Source organism: Rhincodon typus, chromosome 32, assembly GCF_021869965.1.
Source record: "Rhincodon typus isolate 14 chromosome 32, sRhiTyp1.1, whole genome shotgun sequence".
Lineage (NCBI taxonomy): Eukaryota > Metazoa > Chordata > Chondrichthyes > Orectolobiformes > Rhincodontidae > Rhincodon > Rhincodon typus.
This window is the reverse complement of record NC_063363.1, coordinates 2,305,635-2,330,385: the sequence shown is the minus strand read 5'-3', so window position 1 is coordinate 2,330,385 and position 24,751 is coordinate 2,305,635. Positions and strand designations below refer to the sequence as shown.

The window sequence follows — 24,751 nt, the reverse complement described above, 5'->3', positions numbered from 1 at the left end:
CAACTTTCCTGCTTCTCTGATGCTGCCTGGCCTGCTGTGCTCCTCCAGCTCCACGCTGTGTTACCTCAGTTCAAAAGATCTCTAGTCTGAAGTATATTTTTCAAAAAAAGTTTTCTTGTATTTATCTCTAGTAGATTAAGGGACTGGAATGATTCTCATCTCAATAAATGTTGCATAAAGGTTATTTAATGCATGTTGGCAGGCTTTGTTCACTTTTGACTGCTGTACACAAATAAACATTTAAATTAAGTCTCGGCCATTTGGCCCCAGGTCCTGCTCTGTCATTGAATAATATCACAGCTGAATTGATTAGAGACAGAGAGGTTTTACAGCATAGAAAGACGCACTTTGTTCCATCATGTCCATGCCGGTCATCAAACATCCATCTACTCTAATCCTATTTTCCAGCACTTGGTCCATAGCCTTGTACATTTTGGTATTTCAGGTGCTCGCCTCAATAGTTCTTAAATGGCTTGATGGTCGCTGCCTCTACTATACTTTCAGACAGTGTGTTCCAGCTTCCCACCTGCCACTGGGTGAAAATAAATCATAATCAAATTCCCTCTAAAGTTCCTGCTTTTTACCTTTAAAACTGTGCCAACTGGTATTGACCTTCCACCAGGAAACGAGGAGGAAACATTTCTCCCTATCTACACAGTCTATGCCTCTCTGAACATTGCAGACATCAATCAGTACACCCCACCCTCCCTCCAGCCTTCTCTGCTCTAAGGAAAACAACCCATGGCTTATTGAGTTTCTCTGCATAGTTAAATTACTCTAGCCCAGGCAATATCCTAGTGAATCTCCTCTGTACATTCTTTACTGCAAATCACATCCTTACTACAGTGTTGCAAACAGAACTGCATACAGTACTACAGCTGTGGCCTCACTAATGTTATAAACAGCTCCATCATATCCTGCTTGATCTCATATTCGTATACTGGTCTAATAAAGGCATTCTTAACCACCTTATCTACCTGTCATGCTGCTCTCAAGGATCAATGAACCTGCACACTAAGGTCATTTTGATCCTCTCTACTTCCTAGGGTCCTACTGGTCAACGTGTTCCCCAAACAGCCTTGTTAGTCCACCCATAATGCATCACCTGACACTTTTCAGCATTAAATTCCATTTGTTTCTGTTCAGTACATCAGATCAGCCCATCTGTATCAACCTATAATCTAAGCAATCCTCCTCAGTAATTGCCACACCATCAATTTCATATTAACTGTGAATTAACTGATCATACTTTCCTTTTTTTGTTTCTAGATCATTAACATACACCACAAACAGCAGGGTCCCAGCACCACACATTGTGGTATACCACCAGACAGACTTCCAGTCACAAAAACACCTTGCAACCATCAACCTCCGCCTCCTGCCACTAAACCAATTTTGGATCCAACGTGCCAAATTTTCCTGGATCCTGTGGGCTCTTAGCTTCTTAACCAGTCTGCCATGTGACACCTTATCAAAAGCTTTGCTGAAGGTCATGTTAATGACATAAACAGGACTAACCTCAGCTACACACCTAGCTACCTCCTTGAAAAAATCAACCAAATTTATTAGACACAAACTCCCCCTAACAAAGCCATGCTCACTATCCTTGCCTCTCTATGTGGAGATTAATTCTGTTCCTCAGAATTTCTCCAGTAATTTCCCTACCACACATTGTAGACTCACTGGCCATTATTTTCCTGGTTTGTCCCTACCAGCCTTCTTGAATAATGGTACCACATGAGATGTCCTCCAGATCTCTGGGACCAGAGAGGATTTGAAAATTAATGGCAATCTCCCTCCCATGCCTCCCACAGCAGCCAGGATACATCTCATCTGGGCTTGGTGCTTTATCCACACTCAAGCCTGTTGTTGTAGGTAAAATATTACCAAGTACAATTCTGTAGTGAGTCAGACACAGCTTTATTAACAAAAGCTTTTGGGAGAATCAGGGACCTCAAAGGGGCCTCACCAAAACTTCTCGGCTATTACATTCGATTTCAAAGGTTATATACTTTTGCTGTCACGTGCCAACCTCCCCCTCAAGTCATGTACACAGTTCTTTAATCTGTTCCAGGCATCTTGCAAAGCGGGTGACGGTTAGTGCTGCTATTGCTATACGGGACGGTAAGCAGTCCTATTGTCCCTACTGCAAAGAGGACTGGGAGGGTTGGTGTGGCTGTTGTGAAGGTCCCATTGAGGAGGAACACAAAGCCTTTCTTGGCTCAATAGCATTTGACCTCCTGATTATTTTTCTGCATGAACTGTTTGTACCACCAGTTCCCTGGCTGGCTGGAGTTTCCGCCTGACCCCACCAGTTGGTAGGTATCAAATGGATACGTCCATGCAGCTGAACTAGCATGTGTCCCGTTGCACTGTCCACAAATAAACTGTCTACCTGCAGTTACGTTTAGACATCTTCGCTCATTACAAGTGCACGTAAACAGGCCTTTGTTCACTTGGCAATTCTGGCAGGAGCACTGCATCTGCACACAGGAGGCGTTCTTGGGGACTATGGCGTATGCGCACCCCCATCCCTGTCCTGAGGAGCAAAGTGGGTAACTTAGCGGGTTTGAACATGTGCCGTTCTTTCCCCGCGTTCCTGCACAACTGGGGGACTGTATCCTATTTAAGTTTATCAGCTCTACACATCTCCCTTGTATACCTAGTCGGTATGTACCGGTTTGGCCCACACAGGGTGTGTCTAACGTATCTGCTGTGTATAGGTCAAAGGGGGTCCATCCAGGGGTGGCTGCAAACAACGCCTCAACTGACCGGGCAAGTGGGTAGCACATGGTCCGATTACCGTGTAGATGTATGTGGGTCTTGGTAGAACAAGTTATCCTCTAATCCTGACACCCCTGCAACCATGACTATACAGAACACCGTGACCACATACATCATCTTAAACATGTTTAAACTCAGATGGCAAGACTGTATCTTATCATTCTATGTTAACAATGTTCCAAAGGCTATACCGCCCGCGCGCAACTTCCCGCGCTCCCGATCAGCTTGCTTGGAGGTCTAGTAGAGGGTCGTTCTGTGAATCAAACATATCATTTAGGATCTCAATTGGTGTCCGCATACTCTTTAAGTTGGAACCAGTGTTTCCAGATGCCCTTCCCTCGCATATCTATGCAAGCGCAAGTGTCTCCACTGAGGATAACTTCATAGGGGCCATTCCATTTGGGGGCGAACCCAGGTTTTCCGGGTAAGGTCTTTACCATAACCTTGCTACCTGCTGATGGGACCTCGGGGCAATCCTCTAATTCCCCCTGTTCATCTTGTCCTTCCTGTCTGTCCCTCACAGTTTTGCGCAATGCCTTCAACTGGGCACTCAGTTCCAGCACATAGCGTCGTATTCTATCTCGGAGTGGGCCGATGTCGGAACCCCCCGTTATGATAGACACGGGCAGTTGCATTGCTCTGCCGGTCATCAATTCATATGGGGTTAATCCGGTTGTGCGGCTCGTGGTAGCCCTTAGTCTCATCAGTATCGCAGGCAGGACTCTGTCCATCGTTTACCAGAGTCTTGCATAGCTTTCGCCAGGGAAGTTTTAAGGGTTCTGTTCATACGCTCCACCATGCCCAAGCTTTGGGGATGGTAGGGTATGTGGAATTTCTGTTTGATGCCCATCAGCTGGCATATGGTTTTTACCACTCTTCCAGTGAAATAGGTCCCCTGGTCAGAGTCAATCTGGAGCGGCACCCCCCACCTGGGGATGACTTCTTCAGCCAGGGTCCTAGCTACTGTGTTAGCTGAGCAATTCCGAGTCGGATACGCCTCTACCCATCTGGTAAATTGGTCAATAATTACCAGGCAATATGTCTTCCCATGGGATTGAGGAAGTGGTCCCGTAAAATTTATCTGTATATGTTCCCAGGGCCCCTTTGGGTGTGGCTGGTGTCCCATTCTGATCTTGACGGGCCTGCCCGGGTTGTGCTGGGCACACGTCACACAACGGTGACAGTATCGCGCTATGTCCCTGCCCATGCCTTTCCACCACCATTCTTTTTCGATACTGGTAATCATGGCATCTCGCCCCACATGGGACACCCCATGGTGTAATTGCATGAGGGTGTGTTGGATGCACTCGGGGGCCATGACCTTGTCATTCAATCTCCAGACACCCTTTCCGTCCGGTGTGGCCCCTTGTGCCTTCCACCTAGCACGTTCTACCTCAGGGGTGTCTGCGTGTAGCTGGGTAATACTAATGGTGGGGCCATCCTCAGCAAATGTGGCTGATAAGGGTTGGATATCCTCTGTTTCCAGGGCTTTTGTCAGCAGCCTGGTTCCCCTTAAAAATGTGCCACTCGGGATTTTGTTTGTCTGGCTCCCTCTGGTGGGCCTTGACCTTCAGCACCGCAGCCTCCGATGGGAGCTCGCTGGCCTCCAGTAAGGTCTCTATTATTTGTCCATGTTTAATCGGGGTGCCTCCTGTGGTAACAAATCCCCTTCTTCCCCAAACAGTCATGTAATCATAGAACATAGAACATTACAGCGCAGTACAGGCCCTTCAGCCCTCGATGTTGCGCCGACTTGTGAAACCAATCTGAAGCCCATCTAACTTAAACTATTCCATTATCATCCATATGTTTATCCAATGACCATTTAAATGCCCTTAAAGTGGGCGAGTCTACTATTTTTGCAGGCAGGGCATTCCACGCCCTTACTACTCTCTGAGTAAAGCACCTACCTCTGACATCTGTCCTATATCTATCACCCCTCAATTTAAAGCTATGTCCCCTCATGCTAGCCATCACCATCCGAGAAAAAAGGCTCCCACTGTCCACCCTATCTAATCCTCTGATCATCTTGTATGTCTCTATCAAGTCACCTCTTAACCTTCTTCTCTCTAACGAAAACAGCCTCAAGACCCTCAGCCTTTCCTCATAAGACCTTCCCTCCATACCAGGCAACATCCTGGTAAATCTCCTCTGCACCCTTTCCAATGCTTCCACATCCTTCCTATAATGCGGTGACCAGAACTGTACGCAATACTCCAAGTGCGGCCGCACCAGAGTTTTGTACAGCTGCAACATGACCTCATGGCTCCGAAACTCAATCCCTCTACCAATAAAACCGAACATACTGTACGCCTTCTTAACAATGCTATTAACCTGGGTGGCAACTGTATGCACATGGACACTGAGATCTTTCTGCTCATCCACACTACCAAGAATCTTACCATTAGCCCAGTACTCTGTATTCCTGTTACTCCTTCCAAAGTGAATCACCTCTCACTTTTCCACATTAAACTCCATTTGCCACCTCTCAGCCCAGCTCTGCAGCTTATCTATGTCCCTCTGTAACCTGCAACATCCTTCCGCACTATCCACAACTCCACCAACTTTGGTGTCATCCGCAAATTTACTAACCCATCCTTCTACGCCCTCATCCAGGTCATTTATAAAAATGACAAACAGCAGTGGCCCCAAAACAGATCCTTGAGGTACACCACTGGTAACTGAACTCCAGGATGAACATTTCCCATCAACCACCACCCTCTGTCTTCTTACAGCTAGCCAATTTCTGATCCAAACCGCTAAATCACCCTCAATCCCATGCCTCCGTATTTTCTGCAATAGCCTACCATGGGGAACCTTATCAAACACTTTACTGAAATCCATATACACCACATCAACCGCTTTACCCTCATCCACCTGTTTGGTCACCTTCTCAAAGAACTCAATAAGGTTTGTGAGGCACGACCTACCCTTCCCAAAACCGTGTTGACTATCCCTAATCAAATTATTCCTTTCTAGATGATTATAAATCCTATCTCTTATAATCCTTTCCAACACTTTACCCACAACCGAAGTAAGGCTCACTGGTCTATAATTACCAGGGTTGTCTCTACTCCCCTTCTTGAACAAGGGGACAACATTTGCTAGTCTCCAGTCTTCTGGCACTATTCCTGAAGACAATGACGACATAAAGATCAAAGCCAAAGGCTCTGCAATCTCCTCTCTAGCTTCCCAGAGAATCCTAGGATAAATCCCATCCGGCCCAGGGGACTTACCTATTTTCACACCTTCCAGAATTGCTAACACCTCCTCCTTATGAACCTCAATCCCGTCTAGTCTAATAGACTGTATCTCAGTATTCTCCTCGACTACATTGTCTTTTTCCTGTGTGAATACTGACGAAAAATATTCACTTAGCACCTCTCCTATCTCTTCAGACTCCACGCACAACTTCCCACTACTGTCCTTGACCGGCCCCAATCTTACTCTAGTCATTCTTTTATTCCTGACATACCTATAGAAAGCTTTAGGGTTTTCCTTGATCCTACCTGTTAAAGACCTTCATGTCCCCTTCTGGCTCTTCTTAGCTCTCTCTTTAGGTCCTTCCTGGCTAACTTGTACCTCTCAAGCGCCCTAACTGAGCCTTCACGCCTCATCTCTACATAAGCCTCCTTCTTCCTCTTGACAAGAGATTCAACTTCTTTAGTAAACCACAGTTCCCTCGCTCGACCACTTCCTCCCTGCCTGACAGGTACATACTTCTCAAGGACACGCAGTAGCTGTTCCTTGAACAAGCTCCACATTTCAATTGTGCCCAGCCCCTGCAGTTTCCTTCTCCATCCTATGCATCCTAAATCTTGCCTCATCGCCTCATAATTGCCTTTCCCCCAGCTATAACTCTTGCCCTGCGGTATATACCGATCCCTTTCCATCACTAAAGTAAACATAACCGAATTGTGGTCACTATCACCAAAGTGCTCACCTACCTCCAAATCTAACACCTGGCCTGGTTCATTACCCAGTACCAAATCCAATGTGGCCTCGCCTCTTGTTGGCCTATCTACATACTGTGTCAGGAAACCCTCCTGCACACATTGGACAAAAACTGACCCATCTGAAGTACTCGAACTATAGCGTTTCCAGTCAATATTTGGTAAGTAAAAGTCCCCCATAACAACTACCCTGTTACTTTCGCTCCTATCCAGAATCATCTTTGCAATCTTTTCCTCTACGTCTCTGGAACTTTTTGAAGGCCTATAGAAAACTCCCAACATGTACAATTCCAAACGCATATCTACTGTCAGTGTAAATATTAACCCTTCTCCCCGCCGCCTCCGTGAAGGCCTGGGTCAGGGCAACTAGCTCTGCTACCTGGGCCGATAGGCCTCCTTCTATCCTCCCTGCTCAGACTACTCGTAGGTCAGCGTTAACTACCGCCCATCCTGTTCGTGGCGACCCATGTACATATTTCCGAGAGCCGTCCACAAACAGGATTTCGTCTGGTGCCTCCAGGGGCACATCTCTTATCCTCCTTTCTTCTACCTCATCATCTACATTCCCACATTCGTGTGGCTCACCATCTCCTAATATGCCTTCCGCTGGCTTCTCCCAGGTATCCCGCAAAATGGTTATAGATTTGGTAGGTGGCAGGAGGACCGCTTCCCACTTTGCCCTTCTCATGTTAGAGACGGACCGTAATTTCCCCATATTTAACATTTCTACCAGGGTGTGTTTGGTATGTAAAATAATATTCCCTGTCATCACTATTGGCTCACTAACCCTCACGGCCCTTGTGGCACAGTCTAAGGCGGCTATACACCTGGGTAAACTGTTCACCACGGGTCCTTCCGCAGTAGAGTAGTAACCTATGGGTCGTTGTTTGTCTCCGTGGACCTGGGTCACCACCGCTGAGTAGAATCCTCCCTCATTATTACAATAAATGTGGAAGTCTTTACTAGCGTCAGGTAGTCCCAGTCCTGGGGCTGTCATTAATTCCGCTTTTAGTTTTGTATAAGTTTCATCTTGTTCAGGCCCCCAATCCACGGGGTCCATGGCTGGTTTCCCCCCTTTTACCAGTCGTTGTATTGGTTCTACCAATTTGGCAAACTCCGGGATAAAATTCCTGCAGTAATTAAACAAGCCCAAAATTTTCCTCACACCACGGACTGTCACGGGTCGTGGCATTTGTTGTATAATGGTTTTCCTATCTACAGGCACTTCTTCTGTGCCTTGGGAGATCAGATGTCCCAGGTACAGGACCTTAGTTTTCCCTATCTGGGCTTTCTTCGGACTTGCTTTAAGACCCTTGTCCTCCAAGTGTTTCAGAACTAGGTATAGTGCCTCTTGGTGGCCAGGTTTGGACTCCGAGGCCAGTAAGATGTCATCTACATATTGGAGTATTGTGCTGCCGTGGGGCAGTTCGATTTCCCTAAGTATATCGCTCATTGCCTGGTGAAAGATGGCCGGGCTGTTATGGAATCCCTGGGGGAGTCAGGTCCACGTGTACTGCCTGTCCCCGATGGTAAATGCGAACTTATCTTGGGAGTCACGATGGAGTGGGATAGACCAGAATCCATTGGCAATGTCCAGTACAGTAAAGATTTTGTGGGCCGGGGAGAGCCCGTTCAAGATTATGGACGGGCTGGCCACGATGGGGTGCAACTTCGGTGTGACCTTATTTAGGGCTGTGTAATCAATTGTGAGTCGGTAGCTTCTATCAGGTTTACTCACTGGCCAGGTGGGGGAGTTGGTGGTACTCGTGGTTTCTCGGAGAATTCCCCTTCCCACTAGCCCTTCAACGATTTCCACAACTGCCGTCCTAGCCTCCGGTTTGATGGGGTACTGTCGGTGTGGTTTATGTTCCGGGCCTTCTACTACTATGGGGTCGATTTTAATTAGCCCGGTATCTAGTTTAGTTTCTGCCCATACCCCTGGGACGGAGGTGCAAATGGCGCCAAACCCATTGTCCTCCAATTGCCAATCACGTCCTGTTGCAGATGCGGCTTGGACAATTTCCAAATGGCTTGCATAGACTTCCATTTTCTCCTTTCTCCCATCGGGACGGGGCCAAATTAATTCGCCTTTCCCGCAGTCTATTAGTACCTCATACTCTTTCATCAAATCGTTTCCCATGATAGTTCCTCATTATTTTTAAACACATAAAATCGCATTGGTATATACAAATTATTAATTTCCACCAAAGTGGTTTCGCTCAAGTATGCAGGGGTTTTTTGTCCGCTAATGCCCTTTACATAGATCATTTTGTTAGTTGTGGGCAGGGGTAGGTCAGTGATGGATATGGAGGCTCCCGTGTCCACCAGCATCTCACATTGTCTGTCCCCTATTAGTGCAGACACGGAAATCCTACCTTCCTTATTACCCGTGCCCGTGGGGGCTGCCAGATGTCAGTCCGCCTCCCTTTGAGAAGTTATAGTTGTTGGTTTACCATGTTGTGCCCACCAGGTGCCCTCAGAGTGGCCCTTCTTGCCGCAATGTTGGCAAGCGCTTCCAGATCTCCCTTTGTTCTGTTTTGGGGCTCTACATTCCCTGGCAAAGTGCCCCGTCTTGCCATAGTTGTGGCAAGTGGATTTCGGTTTTATCTTTGTCACGGCACCTAAGTTTTCTTGATTTATTCGAATGTGGGGTCTTTCTCCCATCCTTTCTTTAATTCTAGATGCCCATTCTACCAACTCGTCATAATCTCTGGTGGCAATTACCCCCATCTTCAGGATTGCCTGGTGAGCGGGTGATAACCCATCTTTGAATGCCTGTATAAATGCCCTATCAGTGCAGTTTGTATCTGGCATCCCTGAACATTCTTGATATACCTTGAACAATCGTTCCCCGTATTCAGATGCCCCTTCTCCCTTCTGTTGTTTTTGTTTTTGTGATTTTGGACCAATTGGTGGGGGCATTTCCCAGGACCCATTGGACTTCGGCCTTAAAGCGGTTAAAGGGTTCTTCTTGTGCCTCTCTTTCAGCTGTTAATTCTACGGCGTGAGTCCACCGTCCACCTCAGTAATCATGTTTAGCTTGGGCTGCGGCGTCAGCCTGACCAGAACCATCCCCCATTAACCGCCATTTATCTTGCGGGCAAGCCGCTCAGACAAGTTGGTGTATATCTCGTAGGTGTAATTGGTGCCCCACCCAAATAGTGTCTAATTCGGCCCAGAATTTAGCATTGGTGCTTCTAGGTTGTAACTTTCCCAGGGACGCCAATATCTGTTGTCTTTTTCCTGGTGTGAAGGGCTGATATCTAGCGGTTGGGGCTGCCAGGGTCCTGCCCCGGGTTACCAGGGCGAGGTTAACTTCCTCACTCAGACTCTCCTCTGGGACAGTGGGCCCTTCCCTGGGATGGTATGGGGGCAAGGGTCCCCACTGACCCTCTGCTAAGAACTGGTTCCTTTTTTCTAGTTCCCTAATTCGTGATTCTAGGATCCTTTTTTCCTCCGTACACCTCTTCGTGGACTCTGATGTCTGCCCTATAAGGCCAGCCAAATGATGTACTAAAAGGACTGCGGTTTTCTTAGTCCTATCTTTCTTCTGTCTTAAGAGCCAATCTCGCTGTTGTTCTAGGGCCTGGGACAGATCCCATTCCCCCCTTTTTCATCTGTTTAATGAGTGAATGTCTATCTGTCATATGTTGATTAATGAGAGACCCCGGAGGTCCCCATTGATCTTCCTTCCCCGCCATGATAAATGATAGGTTTATACTCACGACCTCCCCCAATCTCTCGACTGTGTTTAACCCACCGGCCACGTCCCATTCGTGTTTTCCCACCGGGCGTGTCTCACTCGGGGTCGTTCCTATCGGAGTCCGGCAATAGCTATTGTGGGAATGATCAAGTCCCCGTATCCTGCTTATTTCAATTCTCTCTCGGCGGTCTCACATCATTACACTCTCACGTTACGTTTGAGTATCACATCCCAGGTATCTCTTCTCCAGTCTCTACACCCACTTCAGGGTCCTGAGCTTCGCGTGGGTGATTTCCCCTCTTAACAACCGGTCTAAGGCTGCGTGTTAAAGACGGGTACCTCCTTGTCCATTTTTGCTCAACTCAAACGACAGACAGTCTCACATTCACACTCAACAGATTATTGAATACTGCGGTCCAACTCACTTAACTTTGTGTTCGGTATCCTGTCCCAGTGTCCGGGCCGTGGCCATGCTGTCCAGACCGTAGACAGAATCCTGCCGACTACGCCAATTTGTTGTAGGTAAAGTATTACCAAGTACAATTCTACAGTGAGTCAGACACAGCTTTATTAACAAAAGCTTTTGGGAGAAGCAGGGACCTCAAAGGGGCCTCACCAAAACTTCTCGGCTATTACAGACGATATCAAAGGTTACATACATTTGCTGTCACGCACCAATCTCCCCCTCAAGTCATGTACACAGTTCTTTAATCTGTTCCAGGCGTCTTGCAAAGCGGATGACGGTTAGCGCTGTTATTGTTTTCGTGCGCAGGATTTGTTGTTTCAGCGGATGTTTCATCCTGATTGTGTAAACCTTATCAGAGTGGTTCTGGAATTCGTTGTCTTTTTAATCTCTTTACTTACTCCTTCAGTTGTTAATCTCTTTACTTACTCCTTCAGTTGTTAATCTCTTTACTTACTCCTTCAGTAAGTTAACCTCTTTACTTACTCCTTCACCTGCTAATACTGATAATTCCTTCTCCCTGTCAGTGCTAGTTTGTTCAAGTATATCACAGTCCCTCTCCCTGATTTCTATACCTACATAATCCTGCTCTACAATGAACATGGATGCAAAATACCCATTTAAAACTTCAGCTATGTCTTCTAGCACTACACACACATTGCTGCCTTGTTCCCTAATGGGCCCCTACTCCTTCCCTGGATATTCTCTTGCCCCTAGAATACTTGTAAAATGCCTTTGGATTTTCCTTAATGTTATCTACCAGTGTTTTACAAGATCCTCTCTTCCAAATTATTTTTAAGCAACCCTTTGCACTTTCTATACTACTCTGGAACCTCCACCGTTTTAAGATCTTGGTATATACCATTAGTGTCTTTTTTTCCCTTATTTAATAAGGTATTTCCCTTCACCAAAATGGTAATATGTTAGCCTGTGGGTTGCTCTGAAGCAAGTAGCTGATACCAGTAGCTGATCCCAGTCCACTTTGACCAGATCCTGTCTTATCTTCTTAAAATCAGTTTTCGTTCAGTTCAGAACCTTTATTTCTGGTCCTTCTTTATCTTCGTCCATAATTATCTTAAATCTTATTGAATTACGGTCACTATCATCAAATTGCTCCCCACAGCCACATCTGCCACTTGCCCAACTTTATTCCCTAAAATCAGGTCTAGCACCATCCCCAGGACCAGTTGTAGGACTTTCTGTGTACTGGCTTAAAAATCTCTCTTGGACACATGTTAAGAATTCCACCCCTTCTAATCCATTCGCACTTTGTCTATCCCAGCTAATATTGGAGAAGTTGAAATCCCCTTCTATTATTAATTTAATCTTGTTACACTTCTCTGAGATTTTGCTGACATATCTGTCCTTCTATCTCTCCCTGACTGGGGTTCATACCACACTCCTAGCAAAGTGATTGTTCCCTTTGTGTTTTTAGGTTCTGACCATATGGCCTTCTAAGATATTATCCCTTCTTGCTGCAGTAATTAACACATTGATCAATATTGCAACATCATCCACTATTTTATACACCTCTACACTCTCAACCTTTGAGGTTCTGCTTTTTAATCTGATACCTCTCTCCCTAAATTCATCCACCAAGAGATGCTTCACTGCAACACTACTGATCAAGCTTGTCAGGTCCTAAAGGACATTAGCTACTGGATGAGGTTTGTGGCAAATGGTGAGGGAACCAACAAGAAGGAGAAACATATTGACCTCATTCTCAGCAATCTGCTTGCTGCAGATGAATCTGCCCATGACAGTATCAGTAAGAGTGACCACCGCACAGTCCTTGTGGAGGCGCAGTCACACCTTCATATTGAGAATACCCTCCTGTATGGCACTATCACTATGCAAAATGGGACAGACTTCAAACAGATCTAGCAACTCAAGATTGGGCATCCACAAGGCACTGTGGGGCATCAGCATCAGCAGAATTGTACTCCAGCACAATCTGTAAACCCTCAGCCTGGCATATCCCCCGCACAAGTACTACCACCAAGCCAGGGATCAACCCTGGTTCAATGGAGAGTGTAACAGGGCATGCCAAGAGCAACACCAAACATACATAAAAATGAGGTGTCAACCTGGTGAAACTACCAAACAGCATTACTTGCATGCCAGACAGCATAAGCAGCAAGCGATAGAGCTAAGTGATCCCACAGTCAACAATTTGATCTAAGCTCTGCAGTCCTGCCATATCCAGTCATGAACGGTGGTGGTCAATTAATCAAGTTACTGGAGGAGGAGGCTCCAAAAATATCCCCATCCATATCAGGGTTTTTGATAGTGTTAAGATGATTGGCAGAAGCTTGTGACTTTGGTTTAACCCTTAATGAGATGCTTAGAGACCATTTGGTCTGTAGGATTAATGACCTGACTATGCAAAAACATCAACTGGCTGAAGCTCAACTGGACTTCAAACAGATGCTACAATTGGCTTCATCATCAGAAAATACAACAAGTGGAGCATGTGAGTTATAAGGTATTCTGCTGGAAGTAGGCACCCTCGCCAGTGCGACTGAGCTTGGGAAGCAGCACTCGAGTGCAGGCAACTGCATACTCTCACTCAGGAAATATCCCACAGTAAAACCCCAAAGCAAAGCCAAGTCATGACCAAACAGTTACAATTTTCTTCAGGATCCTGCCCAGTAAAACATTGAAGTTGTCGCTGATTTGTGGATTCAGGACGGCAACAGAGTCCTCTTAGCCTAAATGGAGTAAGTTAACTCGTAGGCCAGTATCCAGGAGAATTCATACCCTGGAAACTCCACCTGCATCTGGTTTGAAACGGTCAAATTTCTTAGCAACATCAACATCAGAACCAATCAAGATAAATGTCTGGTCAAAAAGTCATCCAGTTAAAATGGAGGTTGATACCAGTGCGAATGTATCAGCAATCACAAAACCAGTTTTTAATAAAACTTGCTCTCGGCTCCAGCCCTTAGATTTGCACAAGACTTCAGCTAGTCTGAGAATCTATACTGGGGAACCTTTGTCGATTAAGGGTACAATCTCTTCTGGTCTCTTATGACAGGCAACTGGTTCAGTTATCAGTTATTGTAGTAGAAGGCTCGGGCCTAAGCTTGATGGGGCAAGATTGGTTGTAAGAGATTCACCTAGATTGGGTGAACATTTTTCAATTATAAAACAGCTGCCTGAATAAACTCCTAATTAAATACCTGGATGTTTTCCCCGAAGGTCCGGGGACTATCAAAGGAGCCAAAGCAATTTGGCACAGAACGTAGAACAGCACAGCACAGCACAGGAACAGCCCTTTGGCCCACAATGTTTTGCCGAACATGATACCAAATTAAATTAATCTCTTCTGCCTGTCCATGGTCCATATCCCTCCATTCCTTACTTATTTATGAGCTTACCTAAAAACCCCTTAAATGCCCCTATTGTATATGCCTCCACCACTACCCCTGGCAGTGAGCTCCAAGCACCTATCACTGTCTGTGAAACAAACTTTCCCCTCACATCTCCTTTGAATTTTCCCCCTTTTACCATTGATGCATGTTGACCGGAAGCAATTCCACAATTCTGCAAGCCCACCCAGTGCCATTTGCCTTACGGGCAAAAGTAGAGGCAGAAATCAGAAAGCTGGAAAGTGAAGGAATCATCAAATCAGTCCATTCACAGAATGGGCTGCACCTGTCTTACCAAATTTGAGGCCAATGGGTTCTTCCGCCTTTGTGCAGATTTTAAACAAGCAGTAAATCGCTTTTTGCAACTGGTTAAATACCCAGTCCCTTGCCTAGAGGATTTGTATGCAAAGCTGACAGGATATTTGTCGTTCACGAAGCTTGACGTGAGCCATGCTTATTTGCAATTACATTTAGATCAGGATTCTCAAGCATGCTACAATTAACACTCATAAGTGTTTGTACTGATATACGAGACTGCCATTCAGCATATTGTCATCCTGTTTAATCTTTCAGCAAACAATGAAGAACATTTTGCAAGGTCCACCTCTGATCGCTATTTATCTAGATGACATCCTGATACTAGGGAAAGCTAATAGGAACACTTACTGAACTTGGATATAGTCCTAAGGTGTTTTTCTGAGGCAGGCCTACACCCAAGAAATAACCTACTTGGGTGACAGCAAGACTGGGATACATCCCTTGGAAGATAAAGTGAGGACGATCAAAGGTGTCCCAGCTCCCATGTCTGTCCAGGAGTTAGGTCATTTCTGGGTCTGGTAAATTATAATGGAAAGTTCATACATAATCTGGCATCCATCCTGGCACCATTAACTCAACTCCTAAAAAAAGGGCCAGCTTTGGAAATGGTCTCTTTGACTGGCCCTATCTTTCAATGAAGTAAATAAACTACTGGCATCTTCTAATATGGTGGCATTCTATGGTCCCAAACGAGATCTGGTATAGACATGTGATGCCTCACTGTACAGCATCACAAAGGTGTTAGCTCATAGGTGGCCCACTGAAGAGGAATGCACACTAGCTTATGCATCCAGGACTTCAGATATGAAGAGTGTAAATATACTCAAACAGAAAAAGAAGGATTGGCTATTTGGGGTCAAAAAGTTCCACCAATACCTTTATGGGCAAAAATTTGTGATAATCATGGACCCTTCTTGATCTGCTTAAAGAGGACAAGTCAGTGCCACCCATAGCTTTGGGCCACGTTCAGAGGTGGGCTCTAATATTAAGTGCTTATAATTACCAGCTAGACCATTGTCCAGGAGGCCAAATAGAAAATGCAGACGCATTGGCCACCTTCCATTAGCAGATATACCACCATGGTACCCCCAATGGAAGAGTCAGTCATGACATTAAATTTTCTGGAAACACTACCAGTTACAGCTAACAATATCAGACTTCAGACACAGAAAGATGCAGTCCTTTCCAAATTGAAACAATTGGTATTAATGTGGGAAACCAAAGGGTCGTTGCAGCTAGAATTATGTTGCAATAGCTGATGGGTTACGATCCCAGATGATGTCATGACTGGACAAGTCAGATCCCAGGCTGAAATCTGACTTGACAGATAAATTTTTAAATCTAACAAGATGTTCTTTCACTGAAACACAAGTGTATGGTCCTGAAGATCTTCACTTTTACAATAACACGGAAGTTTATTGCACAAAAGAAAAGTTAAAATAGAACTAACAAAGCTATTTGGATATAAAACAGTTTGAAAGATTTCAAAACCCACAATAAAAACACAATATTTCATCTATCCCATCAGCATATATTACTGTACGCAAACACCAGACAGAATTCCCTTCTCCATCACTTCTATTGGTTTGACTTCCTATTGTTTTCAATTCCAGTCTTGAGAATTTGATAGTCTTTTGTATATTCACACAATGAACATAAACTTTCTCAGCTTTGAATAACCCCTTCAGGGTTCTAATCAAATGCTTCTGCTCTGAAACTTTCAAACTAAAACCCTTAAACCGAGGAAGCCTGTTTCCTAACAGTTCTGAACTAACTCATTCTCTAGGAAAATCTGTTTCATCCAACTTTTTCAACTAGGATATCGGTGAGCTAAAACTAAAAGATTTCCAAACTATGAGCATTCCTGTAAATCAAAACAAAAAATCCTGATCTTTCTAACTGAAAGCAAGCTAATGCTCCTCACTGTATACCACGACTGCTTGGAAAACATTCTAAATGCAAACGAATTTCCTTTAGGACCCTAGGAATGATCTTTCATTACCGGTTTTAAAAAATGGCTCCAGAAATACTGACAAGTTAATCATTAAACCTTCCAATACACAGAAACCAAAACTTTCATACCACTACTTTGGAATACAAACTCTTAAATAAATGATAAACCTATATAAATCACACACCTTACATCACAGTGGAAGAGAGGTAGAGAGAAATTAATGAATGTTACTTTATGAAACTTCCTTTTGGCTTAGTGAAAGAGTGCTTTCATTTGCTGGTGAGTTCTTGGTATGTTATTCAGTCTGTTGAGGTGAATAACTTGTTCAATTTTGCAATGCTTAGTGAGTCAAATACATAAATTGCCACTTACTTTGTTTTGTTGTGATAGCCCAGTAGCTGCCAATTCTCCTGAAGCCATGTGGCAGTACCCGTTGCCTTTTGTCTGGGAGCACCCTTTCAATCTATTCCATCCATTCTCTTCCCTTTATCTACCTCATAAAATCCAACATTTTCCAGCCTTCAGTTCTGAAGAGCAGTCAGACTGCAGTCAAAACATTAACTCAGTTTCTCTGTCCACAGATACTGTCAGACCTGCTGACTTTCTCCAGCATTTTCTGTTTTTATTCCAGTACAACTCTTCATCTCCCGGAGAAGGTGATACAGGAAGAAAATTGGAAAATGTTTTTTAAAGCTTAATTTCTTCCTCTGTACTAGGTGGCTGGAGTTGGCAGAACAAATAAAAATCTCCATGAAGAAAAACGGAAAATGCTGCTTTTCTTGGTATTGCTGGTGTTGTTGTCTTTAAGGAAAAGTTCTGAATTACCACATTCACTTCGGATAGGTAGGTATATTCAATGTCCCTATTTCTAGACTTGATTTGGAGCTTTGTGGTAGGAAATATGAATTGTCCCACATTTTTTTAGAATTGTGTTTAATGGAAGATACTTCAATGTTCCACAATTTACTGGTGTTAGATAATTGTTGATGTATTTAATAGCTGCTAAAAGCCATTCAGGAACCAGAACCCCAGTCTTTACTCTAGCCAGAATGGAGGTGAGAACTAGTGAGGAATTATGAAAATTCATCAGCTTCTTCAGAAATGATACCAAGGCTGCTTTTATTCCTGGGCCTCATTTAAAACCGTTCAACTGATTTCCCAACAGGAGCAGATTACAAATTTGCGGAAAAGCTCCAGAATAGTGTAACGCAGCTTGCACTTTGTAAGTAATGGTTTCGGCACTCGGGCCATGATACTTTGAGAAGAAGAAGATTGAGCTCTCTTCATTAGCTTTAGAGGAATACCACCCAGTCCTCCATTTGTTTTCTCCATAACATTCACCCCCTTTTCCCTTACCCATTTATGCTCTTCCTTCTTCTTTCTCATGCTACCTCAGTTCTATAACTTGACTTTTTTTTTTCTGTTCAGCTCCTAGCTTTCTCTCACCATCCAGTTTGACCCCTGTTTTCCATCCCTGAGGTTTCTCTGAAGCATCAGAGAGGAAGGAAAAATCCTTACCCTACATCCACTGACATTGAGTCTCCTGAGCTAGCAACAGAAGTTATTTAAAATAAAACAAAGAACTCCGGGTATTGGAAAGCTGAAACACAAACAGAAATTGCTGGAGAAACTCAGCCGGTCTGGCAGCATCTGTGAAGAGAAAGCAGAGTTAACATTTTGAATCCAGCGACTCTTCATCAAAATGAAAGTCACCTCCCTGAATGAAGTCAATCAATCTTTTGATGTGCAGGTTTTTGAAGACATGTTTGTGAACAAATGCCTTACTAAGATGTGGAATAGAAGCTAATATGATTATAATGGTGTGAAATATTAACGGTTGTGTCAAATGCAGTGCCTGGCAAGTCAGAAGTTTGTTGATCTAAGACTGGTCCTTGGAATGAGAGAAAGGAACGCAAGCTCCTCTAATCCTGAGAGCTATGCAGACAGGAATATTGCCCAAAGACCTGGTGACTAGAATAAGACTTATAATTTCCTCAATATTTTGTTGACATTTGAAACATCTGCAGGCAGGAACAGGAGGAGTCTTTTTCTGAATGGCAGGCAGATACTGGTGGGTACTGCAGGGATCAGTGCTAGGACCCCAGCTATTCTCAATATTACCTATAATTTAGATGAGGGAATTAAATGTAACATTTCTAAATTTGCAGATGACACAAATCTGGGTGGAAGGGTGAGCTGTGAGGAGCATGCATCTGTGTGATTTGGACAAGTCGACTGAGTGGACAAATGCAATATAAAGTGGATAAGTGTAAGCTTATCCATTTTGGTAGGAAATACAGGAAGGTGGTTTATTATTAAATGGCAATAGATTGGGAAAGGGGAAGATGCGATAAGATATGGGTGTCTTCGTGCCAGTATAAGCTGAAGCTAAGCATGAAGTGCACCAGGCAGCCAAGAAGGCTGATAGTATGTTGGCATTCATAGCGAGATGATTTGCATACAAGAGCAGGAATGGCCTGTTGCAAGTACACAGGGCCCTGGTGAGACCACCTCTAGCATATTGTGTGCAATTTTAGTTTCCTTATCTGAGAAGGATGTTCTTGCTATAGAGGAAGTGCAGCAAAAGTTTACTAGACTGATTCCTGTAAAGGCAGGATTAACATATGTGGAGAGGTTGAATCCGTTGTGATTATATGTGTTGCAGTTCAGAGGCATGAGGGGAATCTCATATAAATCTGGAAAATTCTAACAGGACTAGACAGGATAGATGCAGGAAGGATGTGCCCGATGGCAGGTGAGTCCAGAGTCAGGAATCACAGTCTTAAGGATATGAGGTAAACCATTTAGGACTAAGATGAGGAGAAATTTCTTCACTAGAGAGTGCTGAGCCTGAGGAATTCACTGCTGCAGAAAGCAGTTGAGGCCAAAGCATTGTTGACTACATATAGGACAAAAGGGATCAAAAGATATGGAGGAAAGCAGGAACAGGCTACTGAGTTGGATGATCAGCCATGATCATAATGAATGTAGAGCAGGCTCGAATGCCAAATGATCTACTCTTGCTCCCATTTCTGTTTCTATGAAACCATTCAGCCACTTAAACTATTCCACACTTCCGTCAGACCATGCTAGATCCATACCTGAATTATATTCACTCATCCTAATTCCAAAAGCCTCGGTACCATTTCTGGACAAAGATCAATCAACTTCTTCATTGAAAATTCAAATTGATCCCCTGAATCTATAACGTATTATGGGACAGAATTAACATGTTAACTCCTTGTTAATTGTATATTAATTGTGTTTCATTTTATTCACATGGCGGACATTAACTGGAATTTTATTCAAATACTCCATTGGTAAACTGAGACTAAAATTGTGTTTGTTTTAAATGATGTCTATTTGTAACATTTCAATGTGTGTAAAGATTGGCTGCATTTCTATTCTTTGCTGGACATACAAATGAAAAAACAAAATAGAAACTGCAGTTAGGCCATGCAGCCCCTCAAGCCTACTCTGCCATTCAATGTGACCATGGCGTATCTGATTGTGGCCTCAACTCCACATTCCTGCCTATCTCCTGATGACTCCCTTGTTAGTCAAGAATCTTTAAACATGGAATAGACTACCTTTGTGTAAAAATGTGCTTCCTGTTTTTGCTTTCTTGTCTACCGTGCTGACCTTTCTTTTGATGTGGCTACTGAGAGCATGGTCAGGGTAAGAGGAGTATGCAAGGTTCAAAACATGGAGCCAAGAGGCACAGGCGCCCAGGCTCATAGTTAGAAGTGGGATTCTCATCATTGTTCAAGGAAACAGCCAGAAATACAAACTTCATGGACAGGCTTTTAAACATTGCATTTGACAGTTGCATAGACAATTCTTGTAAATTGCAATTCTGCTGGTATCTTCAGGCAGTTTTGTCCTTCTGATTTTTTTTTTTGAAAACCCTACCAGAAAACCATGAAACTGCCCAAAAATCTTTTCTGCTGTCAGCTAAGGTTGGGTTTTTTTTAGTTGCATGGTAAATATGTATAATATATACTATAGTTTAGGATTAGAATTTCAAAATATAAACAGGTGACTATGGGTCAGTTCTGTAAAGATTTTCAAAGTTCAAATCCAAATCCAGAGTTCAGTTCCAAAGGTATAATAGTTTGCTCAAGGAGGAGAATCAAGTCAGCTCAGAGGAGAGTTTGTATAGAAATTGTGAAAGCTGTTACAACTGGATAAAGTTATGCCATCAGATTGAGAGTTTTATGCCAGAATAAAATTGTAAATTTGTCTCCACAGGTTAAAACAAAATAATAATGCCAATTAAGTAAAAGTTTTTAATTTTTTTTAAGTAACCATAGTTCTGAAATTTGTCTGGGATTGAGTTTCTGTAATGAATGGTATTAGGAAACACATTGAAACTTTGTGTAATTAATTTCTATTCTGTTGTTAAATTTATGTGAATATGTTTTAGCAACTAATCACTATGGCAACATTGCAAAAATTAGACATAGGACCTGTCAAGCCTGGTTTAATTCTGGAATTTGATGTGTCCAGTATTATCATCATAATTGTCAGTTAAACTGTTCGTTGCTGAGTACAAAAACTGACAGCAGGGCAGTGATTGGAAGAGAAGCAGACACAATAAAGACAGAACCGTTCATCCAATCATAGGTTCTGTTCAAACCTCATTGAATATGTGCAAGTTCTTTGATTTTTCAGTTTTTGGTTATTGCTTTCAGAGTTGGCATTCCATTGAAATAGTGCTGTCTTTTTCCCACTCCCCCATGTTAATTGGTCTGTAGAGGACATCCAGCAATGTGTTTCATTTTATTTGTGAGAAAGAAATGAAAAAGTTACAATGGATGACTACATGTGAATGTGAGCGTACTGCTGGGGCCTCACTTTGAAGATCTCATATCATCTTCCCTTGAAATTGCTAAGAACTGTTGAATATAACCTATTTGGGAAATCAATGAGACAAATCAACACTGAACATTCAGTGCTCAAGTTCATCATAGTTTCAGCTCCTGCATTTACAGACTCCCACCCTTCTGCTCTTATATTCTTCCAGAGACAGAATCTATAATTGACGGAATGGCCAAGGCAGAAGAGAGGGAAGCTGTGATTGGAAGAGCTGGAACACATATTTTGCCATTCCCATTAGCCATTGTGCAGGATCTTTCAGCAGCGCTGAACAATTTGTGATGAAATCTCTTGGAGGCCATGGATAACAAAAGGAAAATTAAAGAACAGGAGGGAGTTAGCTGCTGACAACAAGGCCAGAGCATGCTTAAGAGAGTTACCATTCAGCCTCATATCAGGCTGCACCCAGCTGTTATCTCATGGCAGTACCACATGATACTATCAGGAACCTGGAACTTCACGTATAGTAATACCAAGTAGTTTTGCGCAAGATGAGTGAGTGCCATGTCAGTGTCTGGGAGTGGTTTGTGGGGGGGTGTGCTTAGGCAGCAGCAAGTGAATGGCACCTTCCTCTCACCTCGCCTTCCCTCCCTACAACCTCTCTGTTCTATATCTTTCCAATAATAGGCCTTAAAAGCAGAAGTAAATCATTTAGCCCATCCAATTTGCTGCACCATTCAATGAGGTAATGAATGATAATGAAACAATGTGAACATCAGCAGAGAAGTAGTCGGTCTTTCTACATAAAACACGTAGTTGAAATATATGAAGTAAAAAATCTGAAAGCTTTTCTTGCAATCTGGGTTGTAATATTGAAGAATATTGAATTGCTCCCCAGATATGAATTTACAGTTACTGTGAATGTAATGGTTGTAATGATGTCAGCCAGGTGCACCTCATAGAATATGAGTTCCCTGATTGGGGCTGTTAACAAAAAGAACAAAAAAAATGCAGCACAGGAAGAGGCCCTTCGGCCCTCCAAGCCTGCGCCGATCCAGATCCTCTATCTAAACCTGTCGCCTATTTTCCAAGAATCTGTATCCCTCTGCTCCCTGCCCATTCATGTATTTGTCTAGATACATCTTAAATAACGCTATCGTGCCCGCCTCTACCACCTCCGCAGGCAATGCGTTCTGGGCACCCACCACCCTCTGCGTAAAGAACTTTCCACGCATATCTCCCTTAAACTTTTCCCCTCTCACCTTGAAATCGTGACCCCTAGTAATTGAGTCCCCGACTCTGGGAAAAAGCTTCTTGCTATCCACCCTGTCTATATCTCTCATGATTTTGTACACCTCAATCAGGTCCCCCCTCAACCTCCGTCTTTCTAATGTAAACAATCCTAATCTACACAACCTCTCTTCATAGCTAGTGCCCTCCATACCAGGCAATATCCCAGTGAACCTCCTCTGCACCCTCTCCAAAGCATCCACATCCTTTCGTTAATGTGGCGACCAGAACTGTACGCAGTATTCCAAATGTGGTCGAACCAAAGTCCTATATAACTGTAACATGACCTGCCAACTCTCGTACTCAATAGCCCGTCCGATGAATGAAAGCATGCCGTATGCCTTCTTGACCACTCTATTGACCTGCATTGCCACCTTCAGGGTACAATAGACCTGAACACCCAGATCTCTCTGTGCATCAATCTGGTAATCTGGTCCAATCAGAAAGCGTGGGCTGACAGATAAAAACAGGAGTGTCAGACATCTTGACACTCTGAGAGCTGGCTCTGAGGGTGCTGGATCAGTGTCAAGGACCTTTTACGTGTGAATATAGGGTCACTCAGTGACGGGATACTGTCCTCTTATTTCAGTGTGCATATGGTACAATGTGCAGACATTATTGAGGCATGCACTAAGATCAGTGTTATCATTTGCAAAGTTTTATAAGTAACTAATGGTTTATTTTTCTAATAGATCAACAATATTGTACTATTCTGTTAAAGTAAAATGCATACTTTGCATTATGACTATTAATCAAACTGGAATCACTATAGGATGGACATAAACTAATTTTGCATTCTGTGTGTGCTCTGTTGTTGCTCCACTGTGTATTAACGGACCATGCTGCATTTATATTGGATGACATTTGTAATTGTAATGCGCATTATCACTTTACTAGGATCCCTGTGATTGTTTGGTGAAATAATTAGTAAATCATGAATAAGGGAACAATAGTATGCAGGATTGTCTGGGGAGAGTTAAGGGGCCCAGTAACTGGAGAATCACCAGGGTCTATGATTTTTCTGTTTCTAGTCTGCTTCAAAAGGGATAGCCCCTTCCTGCCATTTCCTGAACCACTCCATTATTTTCCTGCCTTGAATATTTAATTCAAAGCAATTCAGATAGCAATTAAATCAATGCAAGAAGAAACTGAACTGAGAAAGTATGGGCCTCTCAAACTATATAATCTAAAAGAATAATTAGCAAATAAACCTTTAGCTACTCTCCAATGTTTAGATAAAAAGAAGTCATTAACGTCAGTTATTGAATTTGTGTTTTCCAGCTGCAATTCTAGATGATCCAATGGAGTGCAGCAGAGGCGAAAGACTTGCCATTAGTCTTGCAAGAAACCACATCAACCGTATGGTGGAACAATCTGAAAAGGCAAGGCTAGATGTTGACCTGTTTGAGCTGCTACGAGACAGTGAATACGAAACAGCAGAAACTAGTAAGTACCCAAAGAAGTCTGTCCTTTCTCTCACTTCAGCAGAAAACATGGTGTCAACTGGATTTCAGGTGGAATGAGTTTGAAACACACTGACTGATCTAAGTTTTAATGCTATGGCATTTTAAGTCCCAGGTCTCATTTAAATCCCACTAGTCCATATCTAACCCACAACCCATGAGAAAGAAGACAGCAACAATTTGCAGTGAAAGATTGAGTATTTCTCAGCCAATCGTAGTGTGATTAATGTTTGTAATTTTTATTATAGTTTAGAAATTTGGATTTTGAAGTCAAGGGAAAATTGATGTGCAGTTTCAGTTCTATGGAGGTAATTTTTTTTTACAAGATCAGGAAGTCATTTTGAACTGTGACCTAAAGACATAATTTTGAAGAAAGCATATGACTTGCATTACATAAAAGGCGGCTTGTGCTGCCAATTGATGAAATGTTAAAATTTAATTTTCAAGTCAGATGGAGAAAACAGACATGGAACACTAGGATTTAAGAGATAGTAGGAACTGCAGATGCTGGAGAATCTGAGATAACAAGGTGCAGAGCTGGATGAACACAGCAGGCCAAGCAGCATCAGAGGAGCAGGAAGGCTGACGTTTCGGGCCTAGACCCTTCTTCAGAAATGGGCCATTTCTGAAGAAG

The 24,751-nt window shown here is 43.4% G+C and overlaps 1 protein-coding gene across 1 annotated transcript in view; it reads left to right on the top strand.

Annotated features, from left to right (window-relative positions):
* LOC109937336 (glutamate receptor ionotropic, kainate 4) overlaps nt 1–24,751 on the top strand; it is a 152,845-nt gene that overhangs the window by 5,881 nt on the left and 122,213 nt on the right. Inside the window, exons 2-3 of the mRNA XM_048615532.1 lie at nt 17,263–17,389; nt 23,936–24,100. Of these exons, the coding sequence (XP_048471489.1) occupies nt 17,314–17,389; nt 23,936–24,100 (241 nt within the window). The 5' untranslated portion in view covers nt 17,263–17,313. The remainder of the gene's footprint in view (nt 1–17,262; nt 17,390–23,935; nt 24,101–24,751) is intronic.